At 42.3% G+C, this 15043-nt stretch overlaps 1 protein-coding gene across 7 annotated transcripts in view; it reads right to left on the bottom strand.

Moving 5' to 3' along the window:
- Positions 1–15043, bottom strand: part of gria4a (glutamate receptor, ionotropic, AMPA 4a) — a 58610-nt gene that overhangs the window by 27671 nt on the left and 15896 nt on the right. For all 7 annotated transcript variants that reach the window (XR_009207018.1, XR_009207017.1, XM_058414199.1 and 4 more), the window contains exons 3-9: positions 11455–11694; positions 5825–6009; positions 3387–3440; positions 3018–3176; positions 949–1116; positions 553–657; positions 338–445 (exon numbers count right to left, since the gene is read on the bottom strand). Coding sequence is in view for 5 of the 7 variants with exons in the window: in XM_058414199.1 (XP_058270182.1) it covers positions 338–445; positions 553–657; positions 949–1116; positions 3018–3176; positions 3387–3440; positions 5825–6009; positions 11455–11694 (1019 nt within the window). In the remaining 2 variants the exon portion in view is untranslated. The remainder of the gene's footprint in view (positions 1–337; positions 446–552; positions 658–948; positions 1117–3017; positions 3177–3386; positions 3441–5824; positions 6010–11454; positions 11695–15043) is intronic.

Below are 15043 nucleotides of genomic sequence, written 5' to 3'. Positions count from 1 at the left end.
TACCATCAACTGTAAATAAATAATTATGAAATATTTTTGAACATTATAGCAGTGCACATATACTTTTAGACCCAGGTGTGATTAGCATTAGCATAAACCCACTCAAGGACTTTGTGGATAAAAAATAAGCACACATCTGCTATATGTGTTTAACAAAAATGATCAATACAAAAAAAAATACAAAAAAAACCCCTGACTCATTAAATATTTGTTCATGCTGTAACAGGAAACCTGCAAACGACAGCAATAGCAAGATTATAGGCTTCTAAAGTTTCCCTCTCTCTCTGTAGGTGTGTGTGTGTATGGGTGTGTGTGTGTTTGTGTGTACGCATATTACCATGATGGTGGTGACGATGACTGTTCTGTTCTCCCCGGCTGAGCCGTTTCCTCCCGCTAGCTCGTTCTGCACCAAGACCAGTTTATCCATGTCGTTCCAGTAACCGATCTGACAACCACACACACACACACACAAACACACACAAATGCAATGAATAAGTATGTGTTCATATTTGCATGTATAGTTGAGTTGTTCGGGAGTGTGTGTGTGTGTACCTTTTGTGGGCCGTTACTCCTCATTTCAAACACATCCATGGTGTAATTCACTCTGCGTCCGTTCTGATCAAATTGAATGTTTCCTGTCAGACCCTCAATCCGTACCTTCATACATTGCACGCACACACGCACACACACACACACACATCAACATTTTGTAGACTATTTAAGGTTTGTTGTAAACACATGGTCTGTATATTACAGTATTTTCGAAAGAGACTCAGCAGCTACATACATTGAAGGTTTTAAGGTATTTGTATTAAAGTGTGTGTTTTAGAGTGTGTCTGTTATAAGGTGCGTATTTAGAGTGTGTCTGTTATAAGGTGCGTATTTTAGTGTGTGTCTGTTATAAGGTGTACATGTGCATCTGTACTAACGTGTGTTTTTAAGACATACCTGCTTTAAGGTGCGCTCCATGTCTATGCCTTGGTTCCACGGAGCTGCCGGATTGGCCAGACAGTCTCCTGCGTTCCCACGGCGTGTGATGTCAATCTTCTGCCGCCGAAGGTTCCGGAACGCTTCGGCCATCACCAATACTGAGTCGTACGTCAGGGATGAAGTGTACTGAGGGAGATACATCGAACATGAACTCTTGATTGTTTCCTGCCATTCTCTGTTAACCAGCCATTTACTTTAAAACCATAAACTTGATGTTTTTTCAAGACTCTTGAAGAGTCTTGAAGAAACATCAAGATTACGATTTTAATCATTACTCAAGCAAATCCACATTAATAGTTGTTTTAGGCTCATAATCTGGAAACTACATTACCCAAAATTCTCTTCTGAGTCCTGAGACCATCTATATTTCATTACCATTACAATACAGATTGTTTCATCACAAGCATAATAAGTCAAATGTGTGCATGTGTGTGTGTGTGCGTGTGTGTGTGTGGTGAGCCAGATGGAATTGTTGTTTTCATTGTGGTTATCTGGTTATCGATCGTGCTGTATAACAGGCAGACCAATAAAGGTGAAAGCTCAACTCCACAGAATTAAATAAATAGAGATGGAGAGAAAGAATCAGAGCCAGAGAGAGAGAAAGAGAGAGAGAGAGAGAGAGAGAGAGATTATACCTGTGAGAGAGAATTATAGGCGGAATGACATTTTCCATTCTAGCTGATTAAATCATGAGTGACTCTCATAACCTTTTCCTCAGAATTTTTCCCCGTCCACACGAGAACTACGCTATACATCACATACAGTAAGTGCCTTATTATATGCAGTTGCTTGAGGCTGTATTAAAGCAGCATGCTAGCTCTGACATCCTGTTTTATCTGCTTAGGTCAGATAGAAATAAAGGATTCCAGAAGCATCTGACTAAATGGTTAGCTGTTCTCCAGAACATCCTCGATGTTTCTATTGGTTTATATGCAGGTCCATGTGACACTTGTTTATCTAAATATATCTCTATACATAGACTTTGTATATGAGTGGCACATTAAATAGTATTCATGTGTTGCTAATTTTGCTGAATTGCTGAACTGCTATGACTATGTTTTGAGAAGCTCAGCCATTTGGCATGGAGCAAAGTTACTACAACCTCAAGTTCTTCTAATGTTCCTCTGGTAAAAGTTTGATTTCAGGTGAGTTCCTAGGTGAAATATCCTGAGCCATGGTTCCTTTATTAAAGTTTCCTACAATCCTAGGTTAAAGTTCCTTGGTAAAAGTTAAAGTTTAGGCTCTAGTCAGAGTTTAAAGTTACTGGACTAAGGTTCCTCTACTTAGGTTCCACTAGTAAAGTTTCTGGGCATCTGGTACTGGGTTTATATTCCTTAGCTTAAAATCCTTTGCTTAAGTTGCTAGGGTTAAAATCCCTACAGTTAACATACTTTGCTTCAGATCCTGGGTTAATGTTCCTGACCTAAAGCCCACTACTTAGGTTCCTTTACTAAAGTTTTTGGGAATAGGATCCTGGACTCAAATCTGTGGGCTTTGTACTGCTAAGGTTCTTGGGCTAAAGTTCCTGTGCATACAATCCTCTGCTAAAGTTCCTGGGTATAGGTTTAAGGGCTAAGGTTAATCAGCTTAAGATCCTAGTCTTCCACTGAAAAAGATCCTAGGCTAAGACTTCCTGCGTTTAATGTTCATAAAGTTGCTGGGCTAAAATCCAAAATGCCTCTAAAATCCAGAGCCAAAGTTCCTAAAATAATATATAAATAAATCAGGACTAAGGTTCCTTTGAGTTCAGAGGGTTTATGTTCAAATTCTGCTCAAGTTCCTAGACTTAAAGTCCTGGGCTAAAGTTAAGACTGGGCTAGACTTAATACTAGTGTTTGACTTTCTGTGTTAAGATTCAGGGCTAAGGTTCCAGATCAGAGATTAGGTACCTAAGATAAACTTCCTGTGTTTAAATTCCTGGCTTAAAGTTCATCTGCTAAAGTTCCTGGGCTGAAGGGTCTAACTCCCTTCTAATCAAAACACATTATGAACTCAGAAGTTTGTGCCTGGTTGGATGGTGTGTGTACCTTGGGCGGAGTTTCGGAGCCTGGGTATTCTCTCTGATCGAGTTTGTTCCAGCGCTGCATAAGTTTGATCACCATCGGTTTACTGAAATCCACCAACTGGAAACCAGTAACATTTGCTCCTCCGTGCATAAAGCGCTCAAGAGACACATCTTTAAAGCCCTGAGAGAGACAGAGATATCATAAAAGTAAGGAAGAAAGAAGGAAGAGTGATTACTTAAGTATCTCTGTCTCATATATGCAGATCCTACATGCAGCCTGCATTATACATCTCTCATAGCTTCACACATGCAATTTAAGAGGACACACTGACCTACACACACACACACAAACACACACACACACACACATACACCATAGCCAGGCACTCACCAGGTTGCCAATGATGTAATGATAACCCTTCACATGCTTTCCTACACTCACAACCTGCAAAAGAGATGACAGAAAATACAGAGACAGAGAGAGAGAGAGAGAGAGAGAGAGAGAGAGAGAGGAAGTGGAAGAGAAAACTAGTGCTTAATAAAGAGCATTTAATTGCCTCATGTATCATTGAGCTACTAAAGTAGAGGACTGTTTTATAAAGGTATACAATTACAAGTGAGTGTGTGTGTGTTTGTGTGTGTGTGTGTATGAGAAATAGAGAAGCTTTTAGTCTCATCTCACAGTAACGAAAAACCCAAGATAAACTCCTCATACATGTTTCGGGTATCTGAGCTGTTCTAGATATCTTCTAAATGCTTGAACATCTTGTATCTGGTCTAGGCACTTGCTTGTTCCTGATTTCTCTGCACCTCAGATACCTTAATAAGCTTAGATAAGCTTCTGTTACCTTTTCTAGATTATTCTATATACTTTAGCCTCGTTTAGGATTTCTTAAAATAATTAAAATTATGTATGACCTGATCTAAGCTCCAGATGTCCCCAAACACCCAATTCCTGTTCTAGATATGTCTAAGCTTTTCATATCTGTTTTAAATATATCCAATTTTTATACCTTTTTTATACATTGACACAAACCTTGTGCCTACTCTATAAACCTCTGAAGCGCCTCTATTTTCTAGATATCTGCAAACTCCTTGTAGCGGTTCTAGATACATTATATTGCCAAAAGTGTTCGCTCACCTGCCTTGACTCGCATATGAACTTAAGTGACATCCCATTCCTAATCCATAGGGTCCAATATGACGTCGGTCCACCCTTTGCAGCTATAACAGCTTCAACTCTTCTGGGAAGGCTGTCCACAAGGTTTAGGAGTCTGTTTATGGGACTTTTTGACCATTCTTCCAGAAGCGCATTTGTGAGGTCACACACTGATGTTGGACGAGAAGGCCTGGCTCTCAGTCTCCGCTCTAATTCATCCCAAAGGTGTTCTATCGGGTTGAGGTCAGGACTCTGTGCAGGCCAGTCAAGTTCATCCACACCAGACTCTGTCATCCATGTCTTTATAGACCTTGCTTTGGTCACTGGTGCACAGTCATGTTGGAAGAGGAAGGGGCCAGCTCCAAACTGTTCCCACAAAGTTGGGAGCATGGAATTGTCCAAAATGTCTTGGTACGCTGAAGCATTCAGAGTTCCTTTCACTGGAACTAAGGGGCCAAGCCCAGCTCCTGAAAAACAACCCCACACCATAATCCCCCCTCCACCAAACTTTACACTTGGCACAATGCAGTCAGACAAGTACTGTTCTCCTGGCAACCGCCAAACCCAGACTCGTCCATCAGATTGCCAGATGGAGAAGCGCGATTCGTCACTCCAGAGAACGCGTCTCCACTGCTGTAGAGTCCAGTGGCGGCGTGCTTTACACCACTGCATCCGACGCTTTGCATTGCACTTGGTGATGTATGGCTTGGATGCAGCTGCTCGGCCATGGAAACCCATTCCATGAAGCTCTCTGCGCACTGTCCTTGAGCTAATCTGAAGGCCACATGAAGTTTGGAGGTCTGTAGCGATTGACTCTGCAGAAAGTTGGCGACCTCTTCGCACTATGCGCCTCAACATCCGCTGACCCCGCTCCGTCAGTTTATGTGGCCTACCACTTCGTGGCTGAGTTGCTGTCATTCCCAAAAACACTTCCAAGTTCTTATAATACAGCTGACAGTTGACTGTGGAATATTTAGGAGCGAGGAAATTTCACGACTGGATTTGTTGCACAGGTGGCATCCTATCACAGTTCCACGCTGGAATTCACTGAGCTCCTGAGAGCGACCCATTCTTTCACAAATGTTTGTAAAAACAGTCTGCATGCCTAGGTGCTTGATTTTATACACCTGTAGCCATGGAAGTGATTGGAACACCTGATTCTGATTATTTAGATGGGTGAGCGAATACTTTTGGCAATATAGTGTATCTTCAAACTCCTTATGGATATTTTAGATGTCTCTGGGCTTCTCATATTTGTTCATGATATCTCCAATTTTTATACCTGTTCTCTACATTGATAGATGCTTTGACCTCCTCTAGATTTCTCAAAATGTATTTGGCTATTTCTAGATATCTCCAAGCTCATTCATGCTGCTGCTCTAGATATGTATTACCTTCTCTTACCTGTTACCTAGATATCCCCAAACCTAGTCTGTAGCTGTTTTAGATATCTCCAAACTTTTTTATATCTTTTTCATAACATCTTGTGCCTGTTCTAAACAGTTCCAGAGTCCTTGTGCTATTTTTATCTAGATGCCTCCAAGCTTTTAATAGCTGCTTCAAATTCTCAGGATATAATAATATGGCTCTCCTACTGTGCAACAGTAATACTAAGCCACTCCTCTTCTATATCTCATGGAACCTACTTCATGGTCCTGGTATAGCCATACCTGCTCTAGAAAGTTCTGGAGTCGTTCTGCCTCTAGATCGACAACGAACTTCTTCTCATTGCGACGGTCCAGATCTTCAAGGAGGCGTCGATATGCAGCATCACCAAAGTTCTCCACACAAATTGCACTCACCAGCCATCCATTCTGACCAGCCCTCTCCATGATAGCCTGAAGGATGGTGTATCCTGGCAACACACAAATGCATACATACACACACACAAAAAAATCTTGGTTAAGCATACATACAATTTATTCAAGAATGATGGAATGGAATAGAGTTCTCTGTAGAACTCTCTGAATAACACCTGATGAATTGTGTTTTTGAACCTTCTTCTTGAATCTTAAAACTTGTTTCTTTTCTAGACGTGTTCAGCCATATTGGTTCTAGAACCAACCTCACAACTCTTCACACCTGCTCAGAATATCTCTGAAATCCTTGTGCCTTTTTAAAGATACCTTCAAACTAACTATACTCATATTGCATCGCTGCACTTCATGTACCCTTTCAAGGTCCTCCTTGCACTTGTTCTAGATATCTTCAAACTGCTTTCACGGGTTCTAGATATCCACAAACTCCTAATACCTTTTCTAGATATGCTCAAGTTCATCATACCTGCTCTAGAGATCCACAAACTCCTCATACCTGTTCTAGAGATCCTAAATCTCCCCATACCTGCTCTAGAGATCCACAAGCTCCTTATACCTGTTTTAGAGATCCACAAGCTCCTCATACCTACTCTAGAGATCCACAAGCTCCTCATACCTGCTCTAGAGATCGACAAGCTTCTCATACCTGTTCTAGAGATCGACAAGCTCCTCATACCTGTTTTAGGGATCCACAAGCTCCTCATACCTGCTCTAGAGATCCACAAGCTCTTCATACCTACTCTAGAGATCGACAAGCTTCTCATACCTGTTCTAGAGATCCACAAGCTCCTCATACCTGTTTTAGAGATCCACAAGCTCCTCATACCTGCTCTAGAGATCCACAAGCTCTTCATACCTACTCTAGAGATCCACAAGCTTCTCATACCTGTTCTAGAGATCCACAAGCTCCTCATACCTGTTTTAGAGATCCACAAGCTCCTCATACCTGCTCTAGAGATCCACAAGCTCCTCATACCTGCTCTAGAGATCGACAAGCTTCTCATACCTGTTCTAGAGATCCACAAGCTCCTCATACCTGTTTTAGAGATCCACAAACTCCTTATACATTTCCTCAGAACTCTTCCTATGTCAGAAACCCTTATGCCTGGTCTCATATCTCATACCTGTTTTAGACTCTTTCGGGCTCATGAACACCTTCGAACTGTTCTCTCTGTACTCAGATCCTGTGTGTGTGTCTTACTCATGCCAGAAACAACAGATGGCCACTAAATTGTCTCATTGTTACACTGCTGGAGCAATCTGTCCATCAGCACAGGGTGTGTGCGTGTGTGTGTGTATGTCTGTGTGTGTGTGCATGTTTGTGCATATCCATTAACTGATTATCTAACTATACACTGTATTCATTGCAAATTAATGTGAGCCACTTTATTAGAGCTTCTACTGAGAGGCAGACACACACACACACAGTCACCCTGACTTCATAAGACCACCAGATGTCCCTTCAGCAAACAGGGCCTGAAACACTCCATACAAACTCTAATCTGTGTGTGTTTACGGAAAGAACTTTGGAGTGAGTTGTTTGCATGCCTTCGTTCCACACAGAGGAATGGTTTACTCACAAGAGTCTCCTGTCTGTCCTCACAAACCCTGGATTTAGTTCTGCATCTCACCTGGAGGGAGTGAATCTTATCAGGTTAAACCAAGGCGATCCACATCTGCTCCATGTATGACCCACATGCCTCATCGCCTGGCCTTCTTTTTTTCTCTGCACTTTTCACACCATCGCTATGCTGACAGCACTCAACTCATCCTGCTCTATAGATGCTCAAGCTCCTGTTCTATACCTGTTCTAGAGATCCTAAATCTCCTCATACCAGTTCTATAGCTTCTCAAGCTCCGCAAAAGAGTTCTAAAGATCCTTAAGCCCCTCATACCTGTTCTAGAGATCCTAAATCTCCTCATACCTGTTCTAGAGATCCTAAATCTCCTCATATCAGTTCTAGAGATCCTAAATCTCCTCATACCAGTTCTATAGCTTCTCAAGCTCCACAAAAGAGTTCTAAAGATCCTTAGGCCCCTCATACCTGTTCTAGAGATCCTAAATCTCATCATACATGTTCTAGAGATCCTAAATCTCCTCATATCAGTTCTAGAGATCCTAAATCTCCTCATACCTGTTCTAGAGATCCTAAATTTCCTCATACCAGTTCTATAGCTACACCATTGCTATGCTGACAGCACTTAACTCATCCTGCTCTATAGATGCTCAAGCTCCTGTTCTATACCTGTTCTAGAGATCCTAAATCTCCTCATACCAGTTCTAAAGATCCACAAGCTCCTCATACCTGTTCTAAAGATCCTAAATCTTTTCATACCAGTTCTAGAGATCCCCAAGCTCCTCATACATGTTCTAGAGATCTTCAAGCTCTTCATACCTGTTCTTGAGATCCTAAATCTCCTCATACCAGTTCTAGAGATCCTAAATATCCTCATACCAGTTCTATAGTTGCTCAAGCTCCTCATACCAGCTCTAAAGATCCTCAAGCTCCTCAAACCTGTTTTAGAAAGCCCCAAGCTCCTCATACCTGTTTTAGAGATCCCCAAGCTCCTCATACTTGTTCTAGAGATCCGCAAGCTCCTCATACCTGTTTTAGAGATCCTATATCTTTTCATAGCAGTTCTAGAGATCCTCATGCTCCTCAACCCTGTTCTAAAGATCCTAAATCTCTTCATACCAGTTCTATAGCTGCTCAAACTCCTCTTACTAGCTCTAAAGATCTTCAAGGTCCTCATACCTGTTCTAGGGATCCTCAAGCTCCTCATACCTGTTCTAGAGATCCTCAATCTCCTCATACTTGTTCTAGAGATCCACAAACTCTCCTCATACCAGTTCAATAGCTGCTCAAGCTCCGCATACCAGTTCTAAAGATCCTCAAGCTACTCATACCTGTTCTAGAGATCCTAAATCTCCTCGTACCAGTTCTATAGCTGCTCAAACTCCATATACCAATTCTAAAGATCCTCAAGCTCGTCATAGCTGTTCTAGAGATCCTTAAGCTCCTCAAACCTGTTCTAGAGATCCTAAATCTCCTTGTACCAGTTCTATAGCTGCTTAAGCTCCTCATACCAACCCTAAAGATCCTCAATCTCCTCATATCAGTTCTATAGCTGCTCAAGCTCCTCAAACCTGTTCTAGAGCCCCTCAAGCTCTTCATACTTGTTCTAGAGATCCTCAAGCTCCTCATATCAGTTCTAAAGATCCTCAAGCTCCTTGTACCTGTTCTAGACATCCTCAAGCTCCTCATACTTGTTCTAGAGATCCACAAACAGATCCTTAAACTACACATACCTGTTTTAGAGATCCATAAACACCTCATACCTTTTCTAGATATCCACAAGCTCCTAACAATTTTTCTAGATCTCCCAGAAATCCTTATGCCTGGTCTAGGTATCGCCACACATCTCATACCTGTTTAAAATTTTTATACTGATTCTAAAACCGTCCTCAGAACTTTTCACATCTGTTCAAAATATCTCCGATTGCTTGGCCTTCTTCTTTTCTCAGCACTCATGGAGTCAGAGCCTCATGTAATTTTTCACACAGCTGCTATGCTGATGACACTCAACCCATCCTCTCCTTTAATCATGTTTCCAGATCTCAGAATGTCTAGCAAGCATCTTGTCATAGATGATGTCTCACAATATCCCGGGAGACACATCTAGACTTTGTGATCTCCCAGGAGAACCCTTAGTTCCACAATCAACCGTGGCATTGTTCTTGACCCCCAACTATTCCACTCTCCTCAAATTACAAACCTGACTCAGCCATTCTCTTTCACATCAGCATGATCTAATCATTTCACTTCATGGAGGGCACTCAGGTTGCTTGTTCAGTCTATTTTCATTCTGAGACTGAACTACTGCATCCAGCTCGTAGTAAGTCTTCCCCTGTGCACCACCATGCCCCTGCAATGCAGCTGCATGACTTCTTTTCATTCTGCCCAAGTATCACTTTGCTGCGCTCCTTCTACTAGCGTCCCGTAGCTGCTAGCCTCAGACTTGAAATGCTGCCCACCAGTCAGAAATGAGTGGAGTTATCTACTGGAAACCAACCTCATCCTGCACCATGATCACTTTAAGCTTGACTTAAGAGACCGTTCAGCTGGTCTCCTCTCCCAGGACCTGAAGAAGACATGAATCAAGACTCTTCTTTGTCCAGGTGGTGGAATGAACTTCCTCTGGAGTGGTGGGATAGAGGGGTTTGAACGGTGCCGAGTGTTTATGGTGGGGTTACAGGATTATGAAGTGTATTAGGGAAAGTTGATATAGATGAAGTGTATAGGGGGAGTGTGGACGGTAAACTTTAGATGTGTATAGAGTGTAGAGTTTATAGTAAGGGATGTAGGTAGGTGTTGCGTAGCCTTGCGTCTGTGGTGGATGTTGGTATGTATAGAGTGTGTATGAAGTGTGCAGACGGAGTGTGGACTGTACTGGGTGAGTGACACACAACCTCATTACTTGCTTGTCAGTGGTGTTGAAGGTCAGGAGAGCACACACACACACACACACAAGCACTGACAGGAAAGTTATGTGTGTGTGTGTGTGTTGTAACACTGTTAATCTCCATCATTAATGAAAGCCTTCGCTGACACAGTCTGTCTGCTTCCTTCTTGGTGAATGTATAGCTGTGTGTGTGTGTGTGTGTGTGGCGAGCTTCATTAACGAACTCTAGATCAGGATGAATGATGAGCAGCTGCGATTAGACTTGACGTGGCATGAATATCACCTTCCTGCTGTGTGCCTTTGCTAACGAGACTTGTGTGTGTGTGTGCGTGTGTGTGTGTTGTCACACTGCTTTACAAATCTGGTAGGCAGGGTCCAACAGAGCAGCATTTCTGCTTAATGATAAAATAGTGCTTGTTTACACCACGGCGACACAACAAAGCCACGCCCACGACCAATTCCAGCCAGCCAGCCGCTGTGCCTAATCTAGAAACTTCGATCCGGTCTCCGAACTCATCTTAATACTCTAAGCAGGTGTTACCATGGCAACAAATAGAAATAATGGTTTAATCTTGAGCCACATTTATTATTTATGCCTTGCTATGAATGGCAAAGCGTTATTGTCGGAATTTTGCAAACGAATCACGGGCTAGCGGACCCGTGTGGGCTCTGAATAAATGTCATTCATCAAACAAATATCAACAGAAAAAAAACAGAAAACAACTCAAGAACTGAAGTGGAACGATCCCAAATCAACAGCAGAGCACTGTGAAGAACATCATAAAAAAACAACAACAACGAGATACAAAATTAGAATATTAACTGGTTTTAGAATAGAGAAAAGTTAATATTGTTGTGAAATGATGAGAAAATTCAATAAGCTGCCATCTTGGAAGAGTGTGTCTTTGGAGGAAATGTAATAAAACAATCATTATTGTAATGAAAAATAATGAAAAAATTGTAAAATAAAATTGTAAAAAATACCAATGGGTGCCAATATTACTGGTAAACATCGTCACCTCGGTCCGTGTCGTACAGGAAGACGAACCGTGTCCATTCGTAGTGGTCGATGACGCTGAGCAGGGCGCCGCGGATGGAGGGGCGGAGCTGAATCAGGAACTGCGTGTCTCCGTCTGCTGGGAAGCTCGGCGAGACGAGCGAGATGTGCAGAGATGCGCAGAACGACGAGAGCGTGTGGACCGAGCGCTTGTCGTACACGCCGAATATCGCGAACACGCCTCGTGAGTACTGAGAGCAGACTGCCAAAAAAAACAAAAAACAGAGAGAGAGAAGACATAGACACAGTTTTAAAAGTATTGGCACCTTTAGAGACATTACACTCAATACACATTTCCAATCAAACATGAAGGAAACTATATACTGGTTTAAATTAGCTTTAACTTCAGTGTGAGGAGGCAAAGAAGACACTTTTGAGTTGCTGTGGCATAAGAGGAATAAAAAACATTCATGCAACTCTATCACATCACATCGTATCACCCTGAGTATTATTTTCCTTTAACAGCATCCTCCATCTCAGTAAGCTGTCTGAAGTGCTTTTTAGTGAATGTTAAGAAGAAAAGCAGGAAAATCCTCCAGATCCACAGTGACATATGATGATGCATCACTGCTCGCTCCTTATTGTAGAGAAACGTGAACGCTGTCACTGAAATGTTGAGAAAAATCTACCACTCGAATAATGTCTGCTGAGCTGCGGTCATACTGTGGCAACAGATGAAGGACAGTAAGTGACTGCATACCATCTAAAATGCATCTGGGTATAAATCTCTCTCTCTCTCTCTCTCTCTCTCTCTCTCTCTCTCTCTCTTCTTTTCTCTCTCTCTCTCTCTCTCACTCTCTCTCTCTCTCTCTCTCTCTCTCTATCTGTCTATCTGTCTTAACACAACTAACACTGTTTTTTCCTACAGGAAGCAGGAGGTGACAAACCTTTTTAACAGTGCCTTAAGCAATGTGTGTGTGTGTGTGTCTGTGTGTGTCTGTGTGATTCTTGCTAAAATTCTCACTCTAAAAATGGTTTCACCCAGCGTGCCAATGACATCATCCATCTGCACTTATACAGCACATACCTTGACCTCCATCAACCCTGGGAACTCAGGTACAAGTGTGCATGCTTATTGCCTAGCAGAGAGAGAGTATGATAAAGAGAGAGACAGACAGAATAGAGAGAGTGAGTGTAAGAGAGATAGAGAGAGAGAGACAGACATACAGAAAGTGACAGAAAGAGAGACAGACAGACAGAAAGAGACAGAAATAGAGAGAGACAGACAGACAGAAAGAGACAGAGAGAGACAGATGATGATGATGATGACTGGAGATTGTTGTGATAAATGTTTTATATCCAGCAGTGACTATAACCAGCAGTTTTCTGAGGTATGTCCAAGACCAGCTGAGATTTGCCGCTTTTTAACCTTCAGTATCAGCCGATAAATCTTCCTGCTCATCCCGTATGTGACTTTTGATGCTGTGAAGTGCATAAGTGCTTTCTTCCTTATTCTGGATAAAAAAAACTGCTGACTCAGACGTGAAGCGAGCTTCTGGCGGAGAGCGCAACGTGACGAGTCATTGCTTGCTTTTTAACGTGCTTGATGACTGAACAGAAGACAAATCCTCAATGGGAAAACTTCACTCAGCCACCAGCAGTCTCAGTGTTTCAGAGTGTTTTAACTGTCCACAATGAGACACTGTGCTACAACTCATTTATTTCTATTAGGTACAAATTTCAGCATAAATATTAGGCGTAAGAAGTGATGAAGACATTTCCCCCATAACTCAATGCTACCAGCACCATGTTTCACTGTCAGCATGCTGTTTTCAGACCGATGAACAGTTATGGATTTTCTTACAAGATGTAGTGTGTTTTGGTCTTTTTGTTTTCTTTTTCTTCATTATTGTGGAGCTTCTGGGCTTTCCATGGTTTAATAATGCCTTTAATGAAGCTCTGTGGGATGTTCAACTGTTGCAGAACATCTTCATGAGGAAGTTTGTTTAGATGATGTCTTTCCAAGAACAGATAGATACACTACATTGCCAAATGTTTTGGGACACCCTACCAAATCATTGAATTCAGTTGTTTCAATCACTTCCATGACCACAGGTGTATAAAATCAGGCACCTAGGCATGCAGACTGCTTCTACACACATTTGTGAAAGAATGGGTTGCTCTCAGGAGCTCAGTGAATTCAAGTGTGGTACTGTGATATGTTGCCACCTGTGCATTCATGAAATTTCCTCACTACTAAATATTCCACAGTCAACTGTTAGTGGTATTATAACAATGTGGAAGAAATTGGGAACAACAGCAACTCAGGCACTTAGTGGTAGGCCACGTAAAATCACAGAGCGGGGTCAGCGCATGCTGAGGAGCACAGTGCGGAGAAGCCCCCAACTTTCTGCAGAGTCAATAGCCACAATAACTCCATGTGGCCTTCAGATTAGCTCAAGAACACTGCGTAGAGAGTTTCTTGGAATGGGTTTTCCTGGCCAAGCAGCTGCATCCATGCCTAACATCACCAACTGCAATGCAAAGCGTCGGATGCAGTGGTGTAAATCACGCCACCACTGGACTCTAGAGCGGTGGAGACATGTTCTCTGGAGCAACGAATCACGCTCATTTGTCTGGCAATCTGATGGACGAGTCTGGGTTTGGCAGTTGCCAGGAGAATGGTGCTTGCCTAACTGCTTTGTGCTAAGTGTAAAGTTTGGGGATGTTTTTCAGAGATGGGATTGGCACCTTATTTCCAGTGAAAGGAACTCTTAATGCTTCAGCATACCAAGACATTTTGGACAATTTCATGCTCCCAACTTTGAGGGACCAGTCCTGACCTCAACCTGATAGAACACCTTTGGGATGAATTAGAGTGGAGACTGTGAGCCAGACCTTCTCGTCCAACATCAGTACCTGACCTCACAAATGCACTTCTAGAGGAATGGTCAAAAATTCCCATAAACACACTCCTAAACCTTGTGGAAAGCCTTCCCAGAAGATTTGAAGCTGTTATAGCTGCAAAGCTGCACACACACTCACACACACACACACACACACACACATGTTCTTTGGTCGACCATGGCGAGGCCTGTTCTGAGTGGAACCTGTCCTGTAAAACCACTGTATGGTCTTGCCCATGCTGCAGCTCAGTTTCAGGGTCTTGGCAATCTTCTTATAGCCTAGGCCATCTTTATGTAGATCAACAATTTTTTTCAGATCCTCAGAGAGTTCTTTGACATGAGGTGCCATGTTGAACTTCCAGTGGCCAGTATGAGAGAGTGTGAGAGCGATAACACCAAATTTAACACACCTGCTCCCCATTGACACCTGAGACCTCGTACACTAACGAGTCACATGACACCGGGGAGGGTAAATGGCTAATTGGGCCCAATTTGGACATTTCCACTTAGGGGTGTACTCACTTTTGTTGCCAACGGTTTAGACATTAATGGCTGTGTGTTGAGTTATTTTGAGGGGATAGCAAATTTACACTGTTATACAGGCTGTACACTCACTACTTTACATTGTAGCAGAGTGTCATTTCTTCAGTGTTGTCACTGAAAAGATATAATAAAATATTTACAAAAATGTGAGGGGTGTACTCA

This window comes from Hemibagrus wyckioides, linkage group LG17 (assembly GCF_019097595.1).
Source record: "Hemibagrus wyckioides isolate EC202008001 linkage group LG17, SWU_Hwy_1.0, whole genome shotgun sequence".
NCBI classification, from domain to species: Eukaryota; Metazoa; Chordata; class Actinopteri; order Siluriformes; family Bagridae; genus Hemibagrus; species Hemibagrus wyckioides.
The sequence above is the reverse complement of the archived record's forward strand: the minus strand, read 5'-3'. Positions and strand labels throughout refer to the sequence as shown.